Source organism: Symsagittifera roscoffensis, chromosome 4, assembly GCF_963678635.1.
Source record: "Symsagittifera roscoffensis chromosome 4, txSymRosc1.1, whole genome shotgun sequence".
NCBI classification, from domain to species: domain Eukaryota; kingdom Metazoa; phylum Xenacoelomorpha; order Acoela; family Convolutidae; genus Symsagittifera; species Symsagittifera roscoffensis.
The window spans coordinates 15,621,269-15,637,153 of NC_087065.1; the positions used below are offsets into that span (position 1 = coordinate 15,621,269).

Genomic DNA, 15,885 nt, shown 5'->3' on the forward strand with positions numbered 1-15,885 from the left:
ATGGGGAAAATGCGGCAAGATTGGGGGGGGGGGAGAGAGCCGATGACGATTAAGTACATTACTCCTCATAATTTCAGAAAACACTGAAAGTAAGTTGAGCTCAAAACGCAAAAATTAAACGGGGATGCAGTAATGGCAATATTAAGCGAGTTCTTCACAACCTGCAAAATTGTTAAATCATATTTGGGGAATTTGATGTATAAAAAAGAAGATGGCAATTTTTTGAATTATAACGGTTGTTGAGCAGTTTTTTTCCGCGTCTTTTCATGTGACTTAAGCTATCACTTTAACAGTTGGTTGCTGAGGAATGAGTAATTTTGCACTAATATGGTCATTTAATCTAGGTGGTAAGCTTTTGATAATTTTATATTTCAGTCAAACTTTCAGTTACATCATCTAAGTCAGTAATTTGTGGCACTTTTATTTTTAATTCACAGTTCATGTCTCCGTTAAATCGTCTGGGAATTTTGAGCGGATCATGCAAAAAATTCAGTGCATAATGCACAATTGTAGTAATAAGTGATGAAGTTAGCTCCATAATCAGCATCATTTGAGGGTTAGTTTTGTCTTGTTGTAGTCGCATCGGTACGTTTGCTTCCCAAAGAACAGCTTGGTCGTACAAATTCATGCAGAGGTTTTCAAAACACGTAGAATCTGCTTTGATTAGCCTTCGCGTTAGCTCTTCACTGAATGTCGCCAGTTGAAAGTACAAAGTGAGACAAAAATGGAGCTCCATAAAATCGGCTGAAATTTCTTGAAGCGCAAAGTTTTCAAACTCGTCAAAATGAGATCCAAAACTATTCAATGCGACTCAAAAACTCTTCTTTCTCGAGCATTTCAATGACCTCATTGCCTTTCCCTCGTTCTACGACAATTCTCGAAATAAGAGTCAGACTTTGCATCATGTCAGTTCCTGGTCTGTCGGTATCCATAAAGCTCTCCAGGAGTTCCAGGAGGTAACGTGTCTCTGAAGATGGGTTCTCGTTTATATCAAGCGAACTAGAATTGAACTCGTGCTTGGATTGTGACCTCGATATATACGTTTCTTTTCGAGACTTCTTGGACCCCCCAAATATCTTCGTGATGCTGCTTTTGAGGAAGTCCTCGGAGGCCTCGGGTTCTTCTCGTTCTGGTTTGTCTCCTTCTGGAATGGTGTAGGTGTATGCCCGGTTGGCTCTGGGCGAAAAGTCTAGCATGGAGGGAGACTTGAGTGATACAGAGATCTTTCGGGAGAGACTTGAAGATGAATTGGTCCGTTTTTTCATTCCAAAATTTTCCCTGTAAAAAAACTTATGTCAATGTCAAAACAGTTTGAGTTTTTTCAATTTTTATTATGATTTGCAACAAACTCACCAGTAATTGGGTTTTATTCGGGAAATGACGAAAGCACAGATGCTTTTTGTCATGCAGTTATGCTCATCTAAGCAGTCAAGCAGTTAACAGTACTAGTCGAAACACATGAAAATGTAAGGCTTTTTCCGATTACAGCCTATCCATAGTCTAGTAACAAAAAATAATACCGTAGTAGGCTAATTGCTTGATGAGGGGGGCTACAGTTTATGCTTGGAGGTGTTGGTGGTATGAAACTGATACTTTTATATCAAGTATTCTAGATGCTTAAAATACCTTGAGGAGATCGCGAGTTGACAATATCTGCCAGTTTATCCACTATAATCTGCACATTAGCATGTTGTCCTCCTCCCCCCAGAAAAGAGTCAGTAGTGGAGGACGAAGGGGGGTGTTGGGACAGATATGAGGTGAGTTGAGCTTCATGGTTCACACAGAAGAGAAACATAGCTCGAGCGAAACAATCGCTAGCAACATTGCTTTTCATTTTTTCTAAATAACAAAAAGTTTCTTATCGAAACGAGCGCTCATAACGAGCGCTGAACTATTTATCTCTCATACAAAACATCTGCAAATGTTTTATTTGTTTTGCCTCAGAGATTTGACCCTTTGTAACTGCAAACGTTGTGGCTGGCAATGAATTTCTGTTTTAATAAAATCTAGTTTTTTGTTGAGTTTAAAAAATATATTTTCAGCAAATTTTCATCAGTAAAAATTAGAAGACGTTTAAAAGGCTTTTTTGGCACAATAATTCTCTGAAAGCCCATATCAAAATCAACCACAGAAAGGAATCAAAATTGCTCACGTTTCAGAAGGCGACACATGTCTTTGAAGAAACTTGAGATGTCCTTCTGCTCGACCATGGCCGAGTTGATAAACTTCTGTCCAAGCGCATAATCCATTGCCATTTTGGGACTGTAATTTCAAAGCATCCGGCTATTCAAAACGTCGACAGTACGATAAGCAAAGTTTTTTCAATAATTATCTTCTGAAGAGGGTAACAGTTTTTCCAGTACTAATCTTTTAGAACGGTCAAGGTATCTTTTTTGTCTCCGTTTTTCAGGTTTCGCTTATGTTTTTATGAGCTCAAATGAATCTTTTGGCGGAAGTTTGGCAGAATTTGAAAGCTGCAGCACTTTCTTATGGCTCAGTTTTGTGGCTCTCCATTTTTATTGTTAAATGAAGCAAACCTTGAAAATTTTAAATTTTCGGATGTTTTACGGTTGGCGTGGCTCACTTCAGTCTCAGATTATGAACAGACTTCGCCAAACAAAGAAACAGAATTGATGGTAGAAACAAAAAAAATAAATACCAAAATTGTCAAACACTCCAAGCAGGCTGCATAAATTAACTCAACACTTCAGTCAGAGTATAACCACACGCTTTAAAGTCCCGCAAACTATTATAACTTCGTACAATAATAACTGGATTTTAGAAGTTAATAGAGATTCTGATACAATTCTACCAAAAAATAAAACGTTAAAACTCTCAAAGCCGAGAGCAAAATTCTTCACTTTCTTGTAGATGAATCATTTTAGTCTGTGAATGGTAACAAATGCAAGCGTACCCTTGCAAAGAGCGCCTTTGACTGTACAAGCTTTTGACGCAAAGTAACATCATTTGCTTCTTTTAATAAATGTGTGTTCAAATTGTAATCATGTTTGCGGATGTATGGACCTGAATGATGTAAGGTCATACTCAGGGTTACACACTTTCAGGCTTTTGTGACTGTCATTGTGTTTCGTAGTCTATGGGTAAACATATAGTGCTTATGAACCAGACCATTTAGCCCAATGTCAATCAGGTTTTCCGTCTGTTTCTTTAATATTGCTTTGGTTCATGGACAAAATTTTATGTAGTGTTGCATCTATTTATGAATATCATTTTTTTACCCTGGTGATAAAATCAAACGCAACCTCAGGTTTTTTTCCGCTATTATGCCTATAAGCTTTTTTTTTTCAAGAACCAATTTGGACAACTTTCAAGGAGAACTTGAACAAAAGCAAAGTGAAAGCAAAAGCTCAGAGCTGCCATCTTACCAGTTTATTCCGGATTTCTAGAAGTGCCAGTTTTCGAAATAAATAGTACGTTCATCGCCACGTTTAACGGCGTGACTTTGTATCGCAAAAAAAAATTAGAAAAAAGTTACTCAAGCCAAATTAAACATTCTCAGGAACAACAAATTGAATGGCTTTGTGACATTTTTTTCTAAGGTCACACATTTACACTTTCACGCCGTTGGACATAACTAAATGCTTTTTGTGAAAACTGGCATTTTCAGGCCCGATTTGATCCGGTAAATTCTTGCAACTAAATATATCATCATTCATAAGAGGCAGCTGGGATCATTTGCTCTCGGTCTAAGCACAAAAATTATTTAAATTATACAGTAATTTTTGTCAAAAATGGTGTTTCATTACAAAATTATAGACTAAAAATCTTCTGATTTTGTTTTTCTTTTTCTCCAGTGTATAGGACTAGTTTAGTGGATAATTCACCAAAAATTCAAGTTTTGCTTTCAAAAAGCATATTTTTGAGCTACCTTTTTGAAGTTATCAAAGTCCGGTTTTAATGCCACGCCAATTTACATGGTGGCAAAAATTGCGGGCAATTTTTTACTCGCTAAAAAGCCTTCTTTCAATGTCGAATTGGGACAAAATTCACTTCAAGTATAACTTTTACGTCGACCAGAAGAAAAAGACCAGAATTACCCTCTCTGGAATTATCCTTTTATTGTTTCAAAGACTGACCAAATTACTTATGGTCTGAAAATGCTAGTTTTCCTCATGAGTGAATTTTCTCGAGTGAGCGGATGAAAAAACTGTTCATGCGATGTGAAACATTCTCAGCGAGAAGTGATCAGTGTGAAAATTTTACTAAGCTCAGTGTACAATATTTCTGGTCTATGTACAAAGTTTGCGGATGTTTGAGGATAAATATTGTCCAAAGTGGACGCTGAAAACAAGTATTTTGGAAAAAAACTTGGGCTGGCTCTTTTTCCTTTTCCCCCACCTCACATAGGCAAATTTTTTTTTGGTGTAACGAGGGGTTTTACAAGGTTAAACATGGGACCAAATATATTTGTCATGGCCTAATTAGTTTGCAGCCCAATTTTTTTAACATTTGGATGATGTAAACAAAAATTCACTTGTAAAATTTTGCAGGTGGGGGGAAAAGGAAAAAGAGCCAAGACCTCAAGTTGCGTTTATTTTTGTGCTAGTGTAGTTTTCAGTATTTGAAATGCAAAACTTACTTGTAGGCTTTAATTTCTGCGATAATTTTAGCTGTTTAAGTTTGGGCTTTTATGACTGCTTAGTTGTAGATGTGGTTTGTGGTTTTTAAAATAAATGCATATGCGTTAGGGCCTAATTAAAAATTTGTTTTGTTTTTTTTTCACGCGGAAAAATTAGAGCCCTTCTTCATTAGTATTCAAAAGTTAAAAAAATGCAATTTACAAAGGCAATCGAAAAAGCAAAACAAGAGCAGAGGTATTTTAGCTCGAACTAATATTTATACGTTTTTAAAAAAGAAACTGAACAAAACTAACAATTCGACGAGATTCTTACAAATACGGCGACTACAGATTTGATATAACAATAAACTTGCAAGAAAATTTGGTCTGCTTCTGCTGCAAAATGTTATCGAACAAAACTATCTAGTTGGTATCAACAAAGATTGAAATATCATAGTTGGCTGTTTTAATATAGCCAACCAGATTTACCACCTTACAATACAAAATTTACTCTTCTGGAGTAAGAATAAGTTTTTTAGTAAGCTGTGAGAGAGGGGAACTATAATGGAAAATGTTCTAATTATATTTGAGAGCGATCCAATGGTAGCGGCGCCTAGAAGATTGGGCTATACAATCTTGATTGAGGGCTTATCAAATTAAAAGGGCAAATTGTCTGTGAATGGTATTTTATCAGTTATTTACTTTTGTTTAGTTCTTTTTTTAGCTTTAGAGCTAGACTACTAATGCATACCATGCCAATCAATACGAGACAAAACGTTGACTTCCTGAAAATTCTCTCCCGAAAACATTTGTTTTGGTAGCTGAAAACTGAAAAAAGATAACTCCTATTTAAAACTTACTGTTAATTTTTTCTATCTCATTAGTTGCTGTATTTCAAATTTTTCAAAGAATTTAATTATTGCTCTGTTTGCGGGAGTTCAAAAATGCTCATAAAATGAGGAGGAATTAAGTTCTATTCCTCTAATGGACGCGCACTGGTAAAAAACTGTAGAAATCACTACCATATATTTTTTTGCCTTTTTGCCCTTTTTCTCTGTAAGCAATCGACCACATGTGGCTTTTTGAAACAATACTGAGTTAGCTATAAAATTCTATGATTACATAAGACTCACTCTTTTTGGTCCCACCAGAATTAATTACCAGAAATGTATATAAAACTACGTACACACCAGAAAATTTTTTATGCTTAAGTATGAAGCTACTAATCAGTATTACTTAGCAGAATGGTTTTATAGCAAACTTGTCGAAGACTTTGAACATAGCAGACATGTTCATTTTCCCATTAAATCAATTTAAAAAAATTTTTCTGCTGCCTAAAAACTGCAATATTATTGGTATGTTTTTCACTTCTTCAAAGTTGTCGCCAAGATATTCCCAGCTGAGCTGTCTTTTAGGGAACCTCGTATGTAAATGTCACTATTTACTTGAAAATATACATAACTTCAGTCATCTCGTATTTATGGTCGCGCCCATGTGAGCCATACAAATTTTACTTATTTATATGCACGTCCTGGGAGATCGAATTATGATGATAGGCCAACAAGCCGAATGACCAGCAAGCCCAAAATAAAATTTCCATTCCAACAAGCCGAAAATAATATTGTTGTAGTATGCAAAATAACAGCAGATTGTATTTGTTGATATGCAAATCAGGGGCGGATCTAGTATTTTCTCGAGAATGGGGCAAAATTTCAAAAAAAATTTCGAAAATTTCGACGAACTTTTTTTAGGTCGACCAAAAAGCTCTCATTCCCAGCTCTCCTAATGCACTAAAAAGACAATGTTCCGGCCATATTTTCTATTTTCTTCACCGTTTTTGGGCACTTTTTGGAAAATTTTGACAAAAAAATAGCGTTTTTTTTCGGCGTGCGTTCCCCCTAAAAGTTCGTATATAATGGCGCCGAAGGCGCCTTTAGAAAAATTTTAGGGTCGGTCGGCCAAAAATATATTTATTAAAAATTACCAAAAGTACTCTTTGGGTGGACTGGGGGTCGAAACCCTGAGGGGGGGGGGGCTTCCGAACCCCCGCCCCCCCTAATTCCGCCCCTGGTGCCAATCTTTCGTAAGTCTGATAAAATTTACGTTATTGTGACGTAATTTTGGTTCCAAGATATGGCGGTTTGTAGATATGGTAGTGTGTTTAGCATTTGCCCAAAATTATATATCACATCAAAATAAAAGCTTTTAAATGAGATTTGATTTGAAACGGAATATTCAAATTTAACTTTTTTCGGAGTCATTAAAAATTTCTTTGATTGTTTTTGCTTCGTTACTTCTTCCTAAATACAGTTAGGAAAAATCACATAACTTCGGAAAAAGCTAAAAATGTTTCTATATGAGCTGTTGATTACTATTCTAACACCTGATAGAGGAAAAAATTCTTGTCTTCGTTTTTTTTCTACTTTTTCAGTTCTTCCGAGTCGAATTCAGGTACCACATAGTATCATCAGATTGGTTCGAGTGATATATCATACTGAAGCTACTTAAGCCAAAACTCGAACTTTACGCAAAAAAAGTCACTCAGGTCTGAGCAGAAGCGGTTGTGATTGTTTGGTTTTGTTGTTCTAACTTCGAGCAAGCACAGTAAGCGAAAAAGTTTGTTTGATAATTTTGGTTATCTAAGAGGTGAAAAACTAGCTTTATATGTAGAATCAATGATTCAATATTTTTTCGGCAAACTCATATTTCCTTTGGGAGTTTACTTTGAGAAATGCAAGCATTGTAATGGAGGTTATTGAGTAGTACGAAGCTCGGTATTGACGAATCAACACGATAAGAAGTAAACAACTGGTTAAAATGCAAAATCGAACAAATCAAACAAACACTAAACAGGCTTTTTAAAATGTTACCAAAATTGCAACCCCCCCAATGGAAACTACCCGGGCTAACCTTATGAAACTCGGAACGGATACTAGAGAAGATTTGATCCGAGCTTGCAAAAACCTAGATCCTTAGACCTCCCATCCCCAGGTAATAACGGTTCCCGGAAGTGTAAAAAGCCCTTTTAGAATTCGGCAGCCAGCGGTTGGATTGGAACCAAAAAATAATTTAGTTTATTATAGACCTAGTTGAGGGAAGCTTAACTTTAGAACACATGACCCCCTCGACCCCTACTCTCGGTGCTATGCCCTATGCAAATAGTCCCCCGGCCCCATTAAAAGCAGGGAGCCAAAACGTTAGGATATCACAAGTAGTAGCGGGAAACATCATCTTTAATGATTTGAGGCATATCCCGCGGTTGGACCGGAAGCTATTAGCACCTGGAGAACTTACCATTTCGACCGGAAATAGGCGATTTGCGCAAAATAACGCGCAAATTTTGGTTTCAAGATATGGTGGTTTGTAGATATGGTTGTTTGTTTAGAATTTGCCCAAAATTATATATCACATCAAAATAAGAGCTTTTAAATGAGATTTGATTTGAAACGTAAAATTCAAAATTAACTTTTTTCGGAGTCATTGAAAACATTTTTGAGTGTTTCCGCTTTGTTACTTTCTCCTAAAAATAGTTAGGAAAAATCACATAACTTCGGAACAAGCTAAAATGTTTCTATCTGAGCTGTTAATTTTCATTCTAACCACTGAAATAAGAAAAAAATTTTGTCATCTGTTTTTTTTTTACTTTTTCAAGTTTTCCGAGTCGAATTCAGGTACCACTTGGTATTATCAGATTAGGTCGAGTGATATATCATACTGAAGCTACTCGAGCTGAAAATCGAACTTTACGCAAAAAAACTTCACTCAGTGCTGAGTAGAAGCGGTTGTAATTGATTGGTTTTGTTCATTTTTTCGAGCAAGCACAGTAAGCGAAAAAGTTGGTTTGATATATTTGGTTATGTAAGAGGTGAAAAACTAGTTTTATATGTAGGATCAGCGATTCTAGTTTTTTTTGGTCAAACTCATATTTCGTTTGGGAGTTTACCTTAAGAAATGAAGTGTGTAATGGAGGTTTTTGAGTAGCACGAAGCTCGGCATTGACGAATCAACACGATAAGAAGTGAACTAAACAATTGGTTAATTTCCAAAATCGACCAAATCAAATAAAGACTAAACAAGATTTTGAAAATGTACCAAATTTGCAACCCCCACAATGGAAACTACAGCGGCTAACCTTATGAAACTCGGAACGGATACTAGAGATGATTTGACGCGGGCATGCAAAAACCTAGATCCTTAGACCCGCCGACCCCAGGTGAGAACGGTTCCCGTAAGTGCAAATAGCCCTATTAGAACTCGACATCCGGCGGTTAGATTGGAACCAAAATATGATATATTATAGACCTAGCTGAGAGAAGCTTAAGTTCAGAACAAAAGAACTCCTCGATCCCTACTCTCGTTGCTATGCTCTATGCAAATAGTCCCTCGGACCCCATTAAACGCAGGGAGCCAAAACGTTGGGATAAGTAGTAGCGAGGAACAACAGATTTTTTAAATTGAGCCAAATCTGGCGGTTGGGCCGGAAGATTTTAGAACCTGGGAAAATTACCACTTCGACCGGAAATAGGTGATAGGCGCACAATAACGCAAAAATTTCTTTGAGTGTTTCCGCTTTGTTACTTTCTCCTAAATATAGTTAGAAAAAATCACATAACTTCGGGACAAGCTAAAAATGTTTCTAAGTGAGCTGTTGATTAAAATTTTAACCACTGAAAGAAGAAAAAGCTCTTGTCTTCGTTTTTTTTTGTTCTTCAGTTTTTCCGAGTCGAATTCAGGTACCACATAGTATCATCAGATTAGGTCGAGTCATATATCATACTGAAGCAACTTAAGCTGAAAATTGAACTTTACTCAAAAACAAATTTCAGTCAGTGCTGAGCAGAAGCGGTTTTAATTGTTTGGTTTTGTTGTTCTAACTTCAAGCAAGCCCAGAAAGCGAAAAAAAATTTTTGATAAATTTGGTTATGTAAAAAGTGAAAAACTTGTTTTATATGTAGGATCGGTGATTCTATTTTTTTTCGCCAAACTCATATTTCGTTTGGGAGTTTACCTTGAGAAATGCATGCAGTGTAATGGATATTAATGAGTAGTAGAAAGCTCGGTATTGGGGAATCAACAGGATAAGAAGTGAACTAAACGATTGGTTAAAATGCAAAATCGAACAAATCAAACAAACACTAAACGGGATTTTGAAAATGTTACCAAATTTGCAACCCTCCCAATGGAAACTACCCTGGCTAACCTTATGAAGCTCGGAACGGATATTGGAGATGTTTTGACCCGGGCATGCAAAAACCTAGATCCTTAGACCCCCCGACCCCAGGTGTGAACAGTTCCCGTAAGTGCAAATAGCCCTATTAGAACTCGACATCCGGCGGTTAGATTGAAACCAAAATATGGTATATTATAGACCTAGTTGAGAGAAGCTTAATTTTAGAACACAAGACCCCCTCGATCCCTAATCTCGGTGCTATGCCCTATGCAAATAGTCCCTCGGACCCCATTAAACGCAGGGAGCCAAAACGTTGGAATATCACAAGTAGTAGCGAGGAACATCAGATTTATTAAATTGAGCCAAATCTGACGGTTGGGCCGGAAGATTTTAGAACCTGGGTAAATTACCACTTCGACCGGAAATAGGTGATTTGCGCAAAATAAATTAAAAATTTCTTTGAGTATTTCCGCTTTGTTACTTTCTCCTAAATATAGTTAGAAAAAATCAGATAACTTCGGGACAAGCTAAAAATGTTTCTAAATGAGCTGTTGATTAATATTTTAACCACTGAAAGAAGAAAAGTTCTTGTCTTCGGTTTTTTTACTTCTTCAGTTTTTCCGAGTTGAATTCAGGTACCACATAGTATCATCAGATTAGGTCGAGTCATATATCATACTGAAGCAACTTAAGCTGAAAATCGAACTTAACTCAAAAACAAATTTCACTCAGTGCTGAGCAGAAGCGGTTTTAATTGTTTGGTTTTGTTGTTCTAACTTCAAGCAAGCCCAGTAAGTGAAAAAAAATTTTTGATAAATTTGGTTATGTAAAAATCGAAAAACTAGTTTTATATGTAGGATCGGTGATTCTAATTTTTTCGCCAAATTCCTAATTCGTTTAATAGTTTACCTTGAGAAATGCATGCAGTTTAATGGAGGTTAATGAGTAGTAGAAACCTGGTATTGGGGAATCAACAGGATAAGAAAGGAACTAAACAATTGGCTAAAACGCAAAATCGAACAAATCAAACAAACACAAATCAGGATTTTGAAAATGTTACCAAATTTGCAACCCTCCCAACGGAAACTACCCGGGCTAACCTTATGAAACTCGAAATGGATACTAGAGATGATTTGACCCGGGCTTGCAAAAACCTAGATCCTTAGACCCCCGACCCCAGGTGAGAACGGTTCCCGTAAGTGCAAATAGCCCTATTAGAACTCAACATCCGACGGTTAAATTGGAACCAAAATATGGTATATTATAGACCTAGTTGAGAGAAGCTTAAGTTTAGAACACAAGACCCCCTCGATCCCGACTCTCGGTGCTATGCCCTATAAAATAGTCCCTCGGACCCCATTAAACGCAGGGAGCCAAAACGTTGGAATATCACAAGTAGTAGCGAGGAACATCAGAGTTATTAAATTGAGCCAAATCTGGCGGTTGGGCTGGAAGATTTTAGAACCTGGGGAAATTACCAATTCGACCGGAAATAGGTGATTTGCGCAAAATAACGCAAAAATTTCTTTGAGTGTTTCCGCTTTGTTACTTTCTCCTAAATATAGTTAGAAAAAATCACATAACTTCGGGACAAGCTAAAAATATTTCTAAATGAGCTGTTGATTAATATTTTAACCACTGAAAGAAGAAAAAGTTCTTGTCTTCGGTTTTTTTTACTTCTTCAGTTTTTCTGAGTCGAATTCAGGTACCACATAGTATCATCAGATTAGGTCGCGTCATATATCATACTGAAGCAACTTAAGCTGAAAATCGAACTTTACTCAAAAACAAAATTCACTCAGTGCTGAGCAGAAGCGGTTTTAATTGTTTGGTTTTGTTGTTCTAACTTCAAGCAAGTCCAGTAAGCGAAAAAATTTTTTTGATTAATTTGGTTATGTAAAAAGTGAAAAACTTGTTTTATATGTAGGATCGGTGATTCTATTTTTTTTTCGCCAAACTCATATTTCGTTTGGGAGTTTACCTTGAGAAATGCATGCAGTGTAATGGAGATTAATGAGTAGTAGAAAGCTCGGCATTGGGGAATCAACAGGATAAGAAGTGAACTAAACAATTGGTTAAGTTGCAAAACGACCAAAACAAACAAAAACTAAACAGGATTTTAAACAGGGTACCAAATTTGCAACCCACCTAATGGAAACTACTGGGGCTAATCTCATAAATTTCGGAGGACTGATATCAGAGATGATTTGTCCGGGAATGCAAAAACCTAAATCCTTAGGCCTCCCGGCCCCAGAAGATAACGGTTCCCGGAAGTGCAAATAGCCCTATATAGAACCAAAATATAGTAGATTATAGACCTAGTTGAGGGAAGCTTAAGTTTAGAACCCAAGATCCCTTCGACTCCAAATTCCGATGCTATGCCCTATGCAAATAGTTCTTTGGCCCCATTAAACGCAGGGAGCCGAAACATTGGAGTATCACAGGTAGTAGCGATTTATAATTTGAGGCAAATCCGGCGGTTGGACCGGAAGCTATTAGCACCTGGGAAAACTACCACTTCAAAGTAACGAACGGTGACATGAAGATTTTACGGTGGTTATAGAGACTACTTTTTATTCACGAAAAAAGACCCCTTGTGAGTAAAATTCCTCCGGCGGTTCTTTTCGGTTTAATAACTTTTTCCCGTCAAAAGTGATAATGGACATTATGAATGGGATAACTTGGTGAGTTTGATCGGGATATGGATGAAACTTGTCACGTAGAACGCCTATGAGGTTCAAAACCTGAACATGGAAGATTGACCCCAGGTGATTACGGAGTGACCTTCAAATGACCTTTGGGCGTTTAAGATTAAAATTGAAGAGAAAAAAATATTTGTCTTACACCAGGAAGTGGGAACGAGAAGTGGTCATCTTACTTGTAATTGGGAGGGAAGTTACCAATTGGGAATTGAAGCAGAAGCCTGAAGAGATATAGTTTTCACCTTAAGACTTTGTAGTAGTGGAACTAATTAAAGTGGACTTGGCAAACATTGGGTTCGACTTAATTTGGCGAATGAAATATTAGTAGAAAGTCAATCAGACTAAAAAAATGTAGTCCCAGAGAAAGTCAGTGATAAAAGGGGCATTGCATGGAAAGTAGGCCTCCCAAATATTATGAATGGACGGGATATTTACCCAGCTCCCCGAAGGTAGTTTTTTAGCACAATTTGACCTTTAATAAACTATTTACGTTCCCCGGATAGCCAGGGATTTGAATAGGGTAGGGACTTGAATAGAGTATAGATCGGAATTTGAGATGCCTGCAATGAAGCAGCGACCCAAAGAAAGGGTCTTCCCCTACCTCGGGAGAACGGGAATACCTCGGGATTACCTCGGGAGAACTTTAACGGGATATTTAAATTAAATCCTTGGGAGATTGGTTAATGAAATATAACTCGGTTTGGAGGTGAAGTTGGACTTGGTGATTGGACAACTTAGTTGGAGAGAACTCAAAGAAATTTGGAACTTAACACTAGTGTCGTCAGAGAAAGAATTCAATAAAGGGCTTGCAAAAGGGGTACCAAAGAAAATGTCAGGACTTGTAGGGACGACATAACTCTAGCTTTAACTAGACAGCACAAAATTGGCTATTAAGGAGAGTAGTTGGGATCTCATTGTTAAATAGAGAAAAGACAGCGAAGTTAGAGAATAGTTGGTTCTCCGAGTAAGAGAACAAGAAATTGTGAAGTTAAATGGATCAGTTAAGGAACTCAAAGGAATAGTGATCCTTAGTGACACTATTAATTTTAGCAGGTCTAACTGAGAAATTGTGTGGAATTACTATGACTAATTGGTCGTTAACTAGGATTCTCTAGAGGAAGAGAGAATTGTTATTAAATCACTTGGGATTTGAATTGCATTTAGGCAATTGTGTTGATTGATCGCGGACGCTTTCTTTTTGATTAGATTATTAGATAATATTCTGGGCATTTCTAGAGCCGTCTGTATTTGGACCAAAATTTATCTGTGTTTAATTACAATAAAAAGTTCTTGCAATCTTGAGAGCAGGCGAGACAGCCTCAGGAGCAGTACACTAAGGGGGCAAGTAACAGAATAAAGTACGAAATAGTTGCCACCAATTTAACCCTTTCGGGATTGCGGATAGTAGTGAATCTTGGTCGCCGCGCTGAGTTCGTTGCCAAAAGGACCACTTTGCGGTGCCGTTAAGTAGGAGTGTGTGAACGGACCTGGAGAAGCAATCCCCGGCATCTACAGTTTACCAGGAGAACAAACTTTCGCAGCTTCATGAGGCGTTTCCGTGTCAATCAAAAATTCTCAAAAAGTTGGAAAAAAAATGCGAGAAATAAGGTCTGTATCTTCAGGCTACTTGCACACTGCTGGCTATTTTTGTTTACTTAAAGAGTTTTTTCATTCCCTACCAAAGCAGTCCCTAAAAACTTCGAAGTGTTTTCTTGACATTTTTCCCAACTAAAGATTTTTGTGTCTCTGATTTCAAATGTAAAAAGATATTTCAATTTTAACATGGTAGGGCTAACCAACTTTTTGGGGGCTAAGAGCATTTGACAATTTACAACCTGACAATGTTCTGGAATAATTTATGCTCGCAGCCATACACTAAAATAGTTGCAAATTGAATTGAGGCAAGCCAGTTGGTCATAAAAACTCACCTATACTTCTAAATTTATTCACTAATAATTTAATATATGATACCGGCAGTCCAAAATTTAAAGTTTATGGAAATTTTTCCACCGTTAACTATTCGAGATTAATAAAAAAAGCAGCTGGAACATTCAGAGTTTTTCCTGATATACGAGCAGTCTTGTATCGAACGAAGCCAATGATTAAACTGAATGCGCTGCGCTTTTTAAATAAATACTGAATACTGAATACTATTTAATGTTCTAAAGGAGACAAAATAAAAACTGTCTGAAATTATTGTCGCTTACCATTCAGCACAAAATGAATGGGTAACTTAAGAACAAAAGAGAATTTGATGATCAGCCGGCGATTGAAAGCGAAGAAAGGTAAAGGTTGTTCAAGCCAGGGGTGGAATTAGGGTTGGTGAAAGGGGCAAGTCGAATTCGAATCCCTCCGCGCTTTGATACTCCGCAATTTGACTCCTCCGGTAATGCAAATGTACTGCTGTGCTGGTACAATTTAAGGATTCACTGTGCTGGTACAATTCACTCCCTTGCAAAAAAATCCAAGGGTTGTACTTCTATTTAATGCTATACAAATTTTATACAAAGAGATAAAATTAATCATATGCACGTTTTCAGATCATAAGCAAAGAGATTAAATGATGTTACTTCAAACATTGGTACGTTTTTTTTTTTCAAAATTTCTGTTCTGCTTATATAAAGGAAAAAAAGATATCACAAACTGGAAATTCAAAAAAAAGTGGAAAATTCAACAAAGAAAATGCAATTAATTGAAAATGACAGTCCAAAATGTCAGACGCAGAGCTAGCTGTTGGCAATAAATTTTCAGTCATATGGTAAGAAAAAAAACAGAGTTAAGGACAATTTCGACCGGTTATTGCAAACTAATTGTATCCACTTTTGTCGTGCGCTACCCTTTTAAGAGTGGAAATGTGTTTTTTAGCTACTTCCTGTTAAACCATTGTAATTTAACCACCCACGCTATAACTACAACGAAACTGTTCATCAATTCTAATTACATTCCAAAAATATAAAAAAGATTAAAAAAATTTTATAAAAAAATTGGATTGCACGCTAGCAAATTGAATTTTTTTTTAGTTGGAGGAGAATTTTAAGGAAACAAATTTTCCATCCGTTTGCTAATTGGTCCAGACAAAAATGCACATTTTTGAAGCGCCTATAATCAGTACATGTTCTTTAATTAGCCATTAACTCTGCAAAAAATTCGCACTAAAATGTGCGACTTTGCTTGAAAAATGGCGCTAATTCTAAGACACAACGCTTGAAAACTCGCTGGTACAAACAAAATAATGCAACTGAAAGAAATATAAAAGCAAATCTAGTCATGCTATCTGTTTCAAAATTAATATGGCGTAAAACTGAATCGTGTTAAATAAATTCGCGACAGTCTTACCTGAGTCAGTGATCGCCTCAATGGGAACTCCTGCTTAGTGAGAGGGATGTCCCAACACGGAGAATACAGCGAAGCCAGATAGGATGCTGGTGAAGGGG

At 36.8% G+C, this 15,885-nt stretch overlaps 1 protein-coding gene across 1 annotated transcript; it reads right to left on the minus strand.

Annotated features, from left to right (window-relative positions):
• Positions 1 to 315: 315 nt before the first annotated feature.
• On the minus strand, positions 316 to 2,607 carry LOC134843813 (uncharacterized). The gene is made up of 4 exons (XM_063860100.1): positions 2,153 to 2,607; positions 1,627 to 1,839; positions 1,354 to 1,420; positions 316 to 1,278 (listed from the first exon to the last, which is right to left on the minus strand). The coding sequence occupies exons 1-4, from the start codon at positions 2,253 to 2,255 to the stop codon at positions 798 to 800; spliced, it is 864 nt and encodes a 287-aa protein (XP_063716170.1). The 5' UTR covers positions 2,256 to 2,607; the 3' UTR covers positions 316 to 797.
• Positions 2,608 to 15,885: the final 13,278 nt, after the last annotated feature.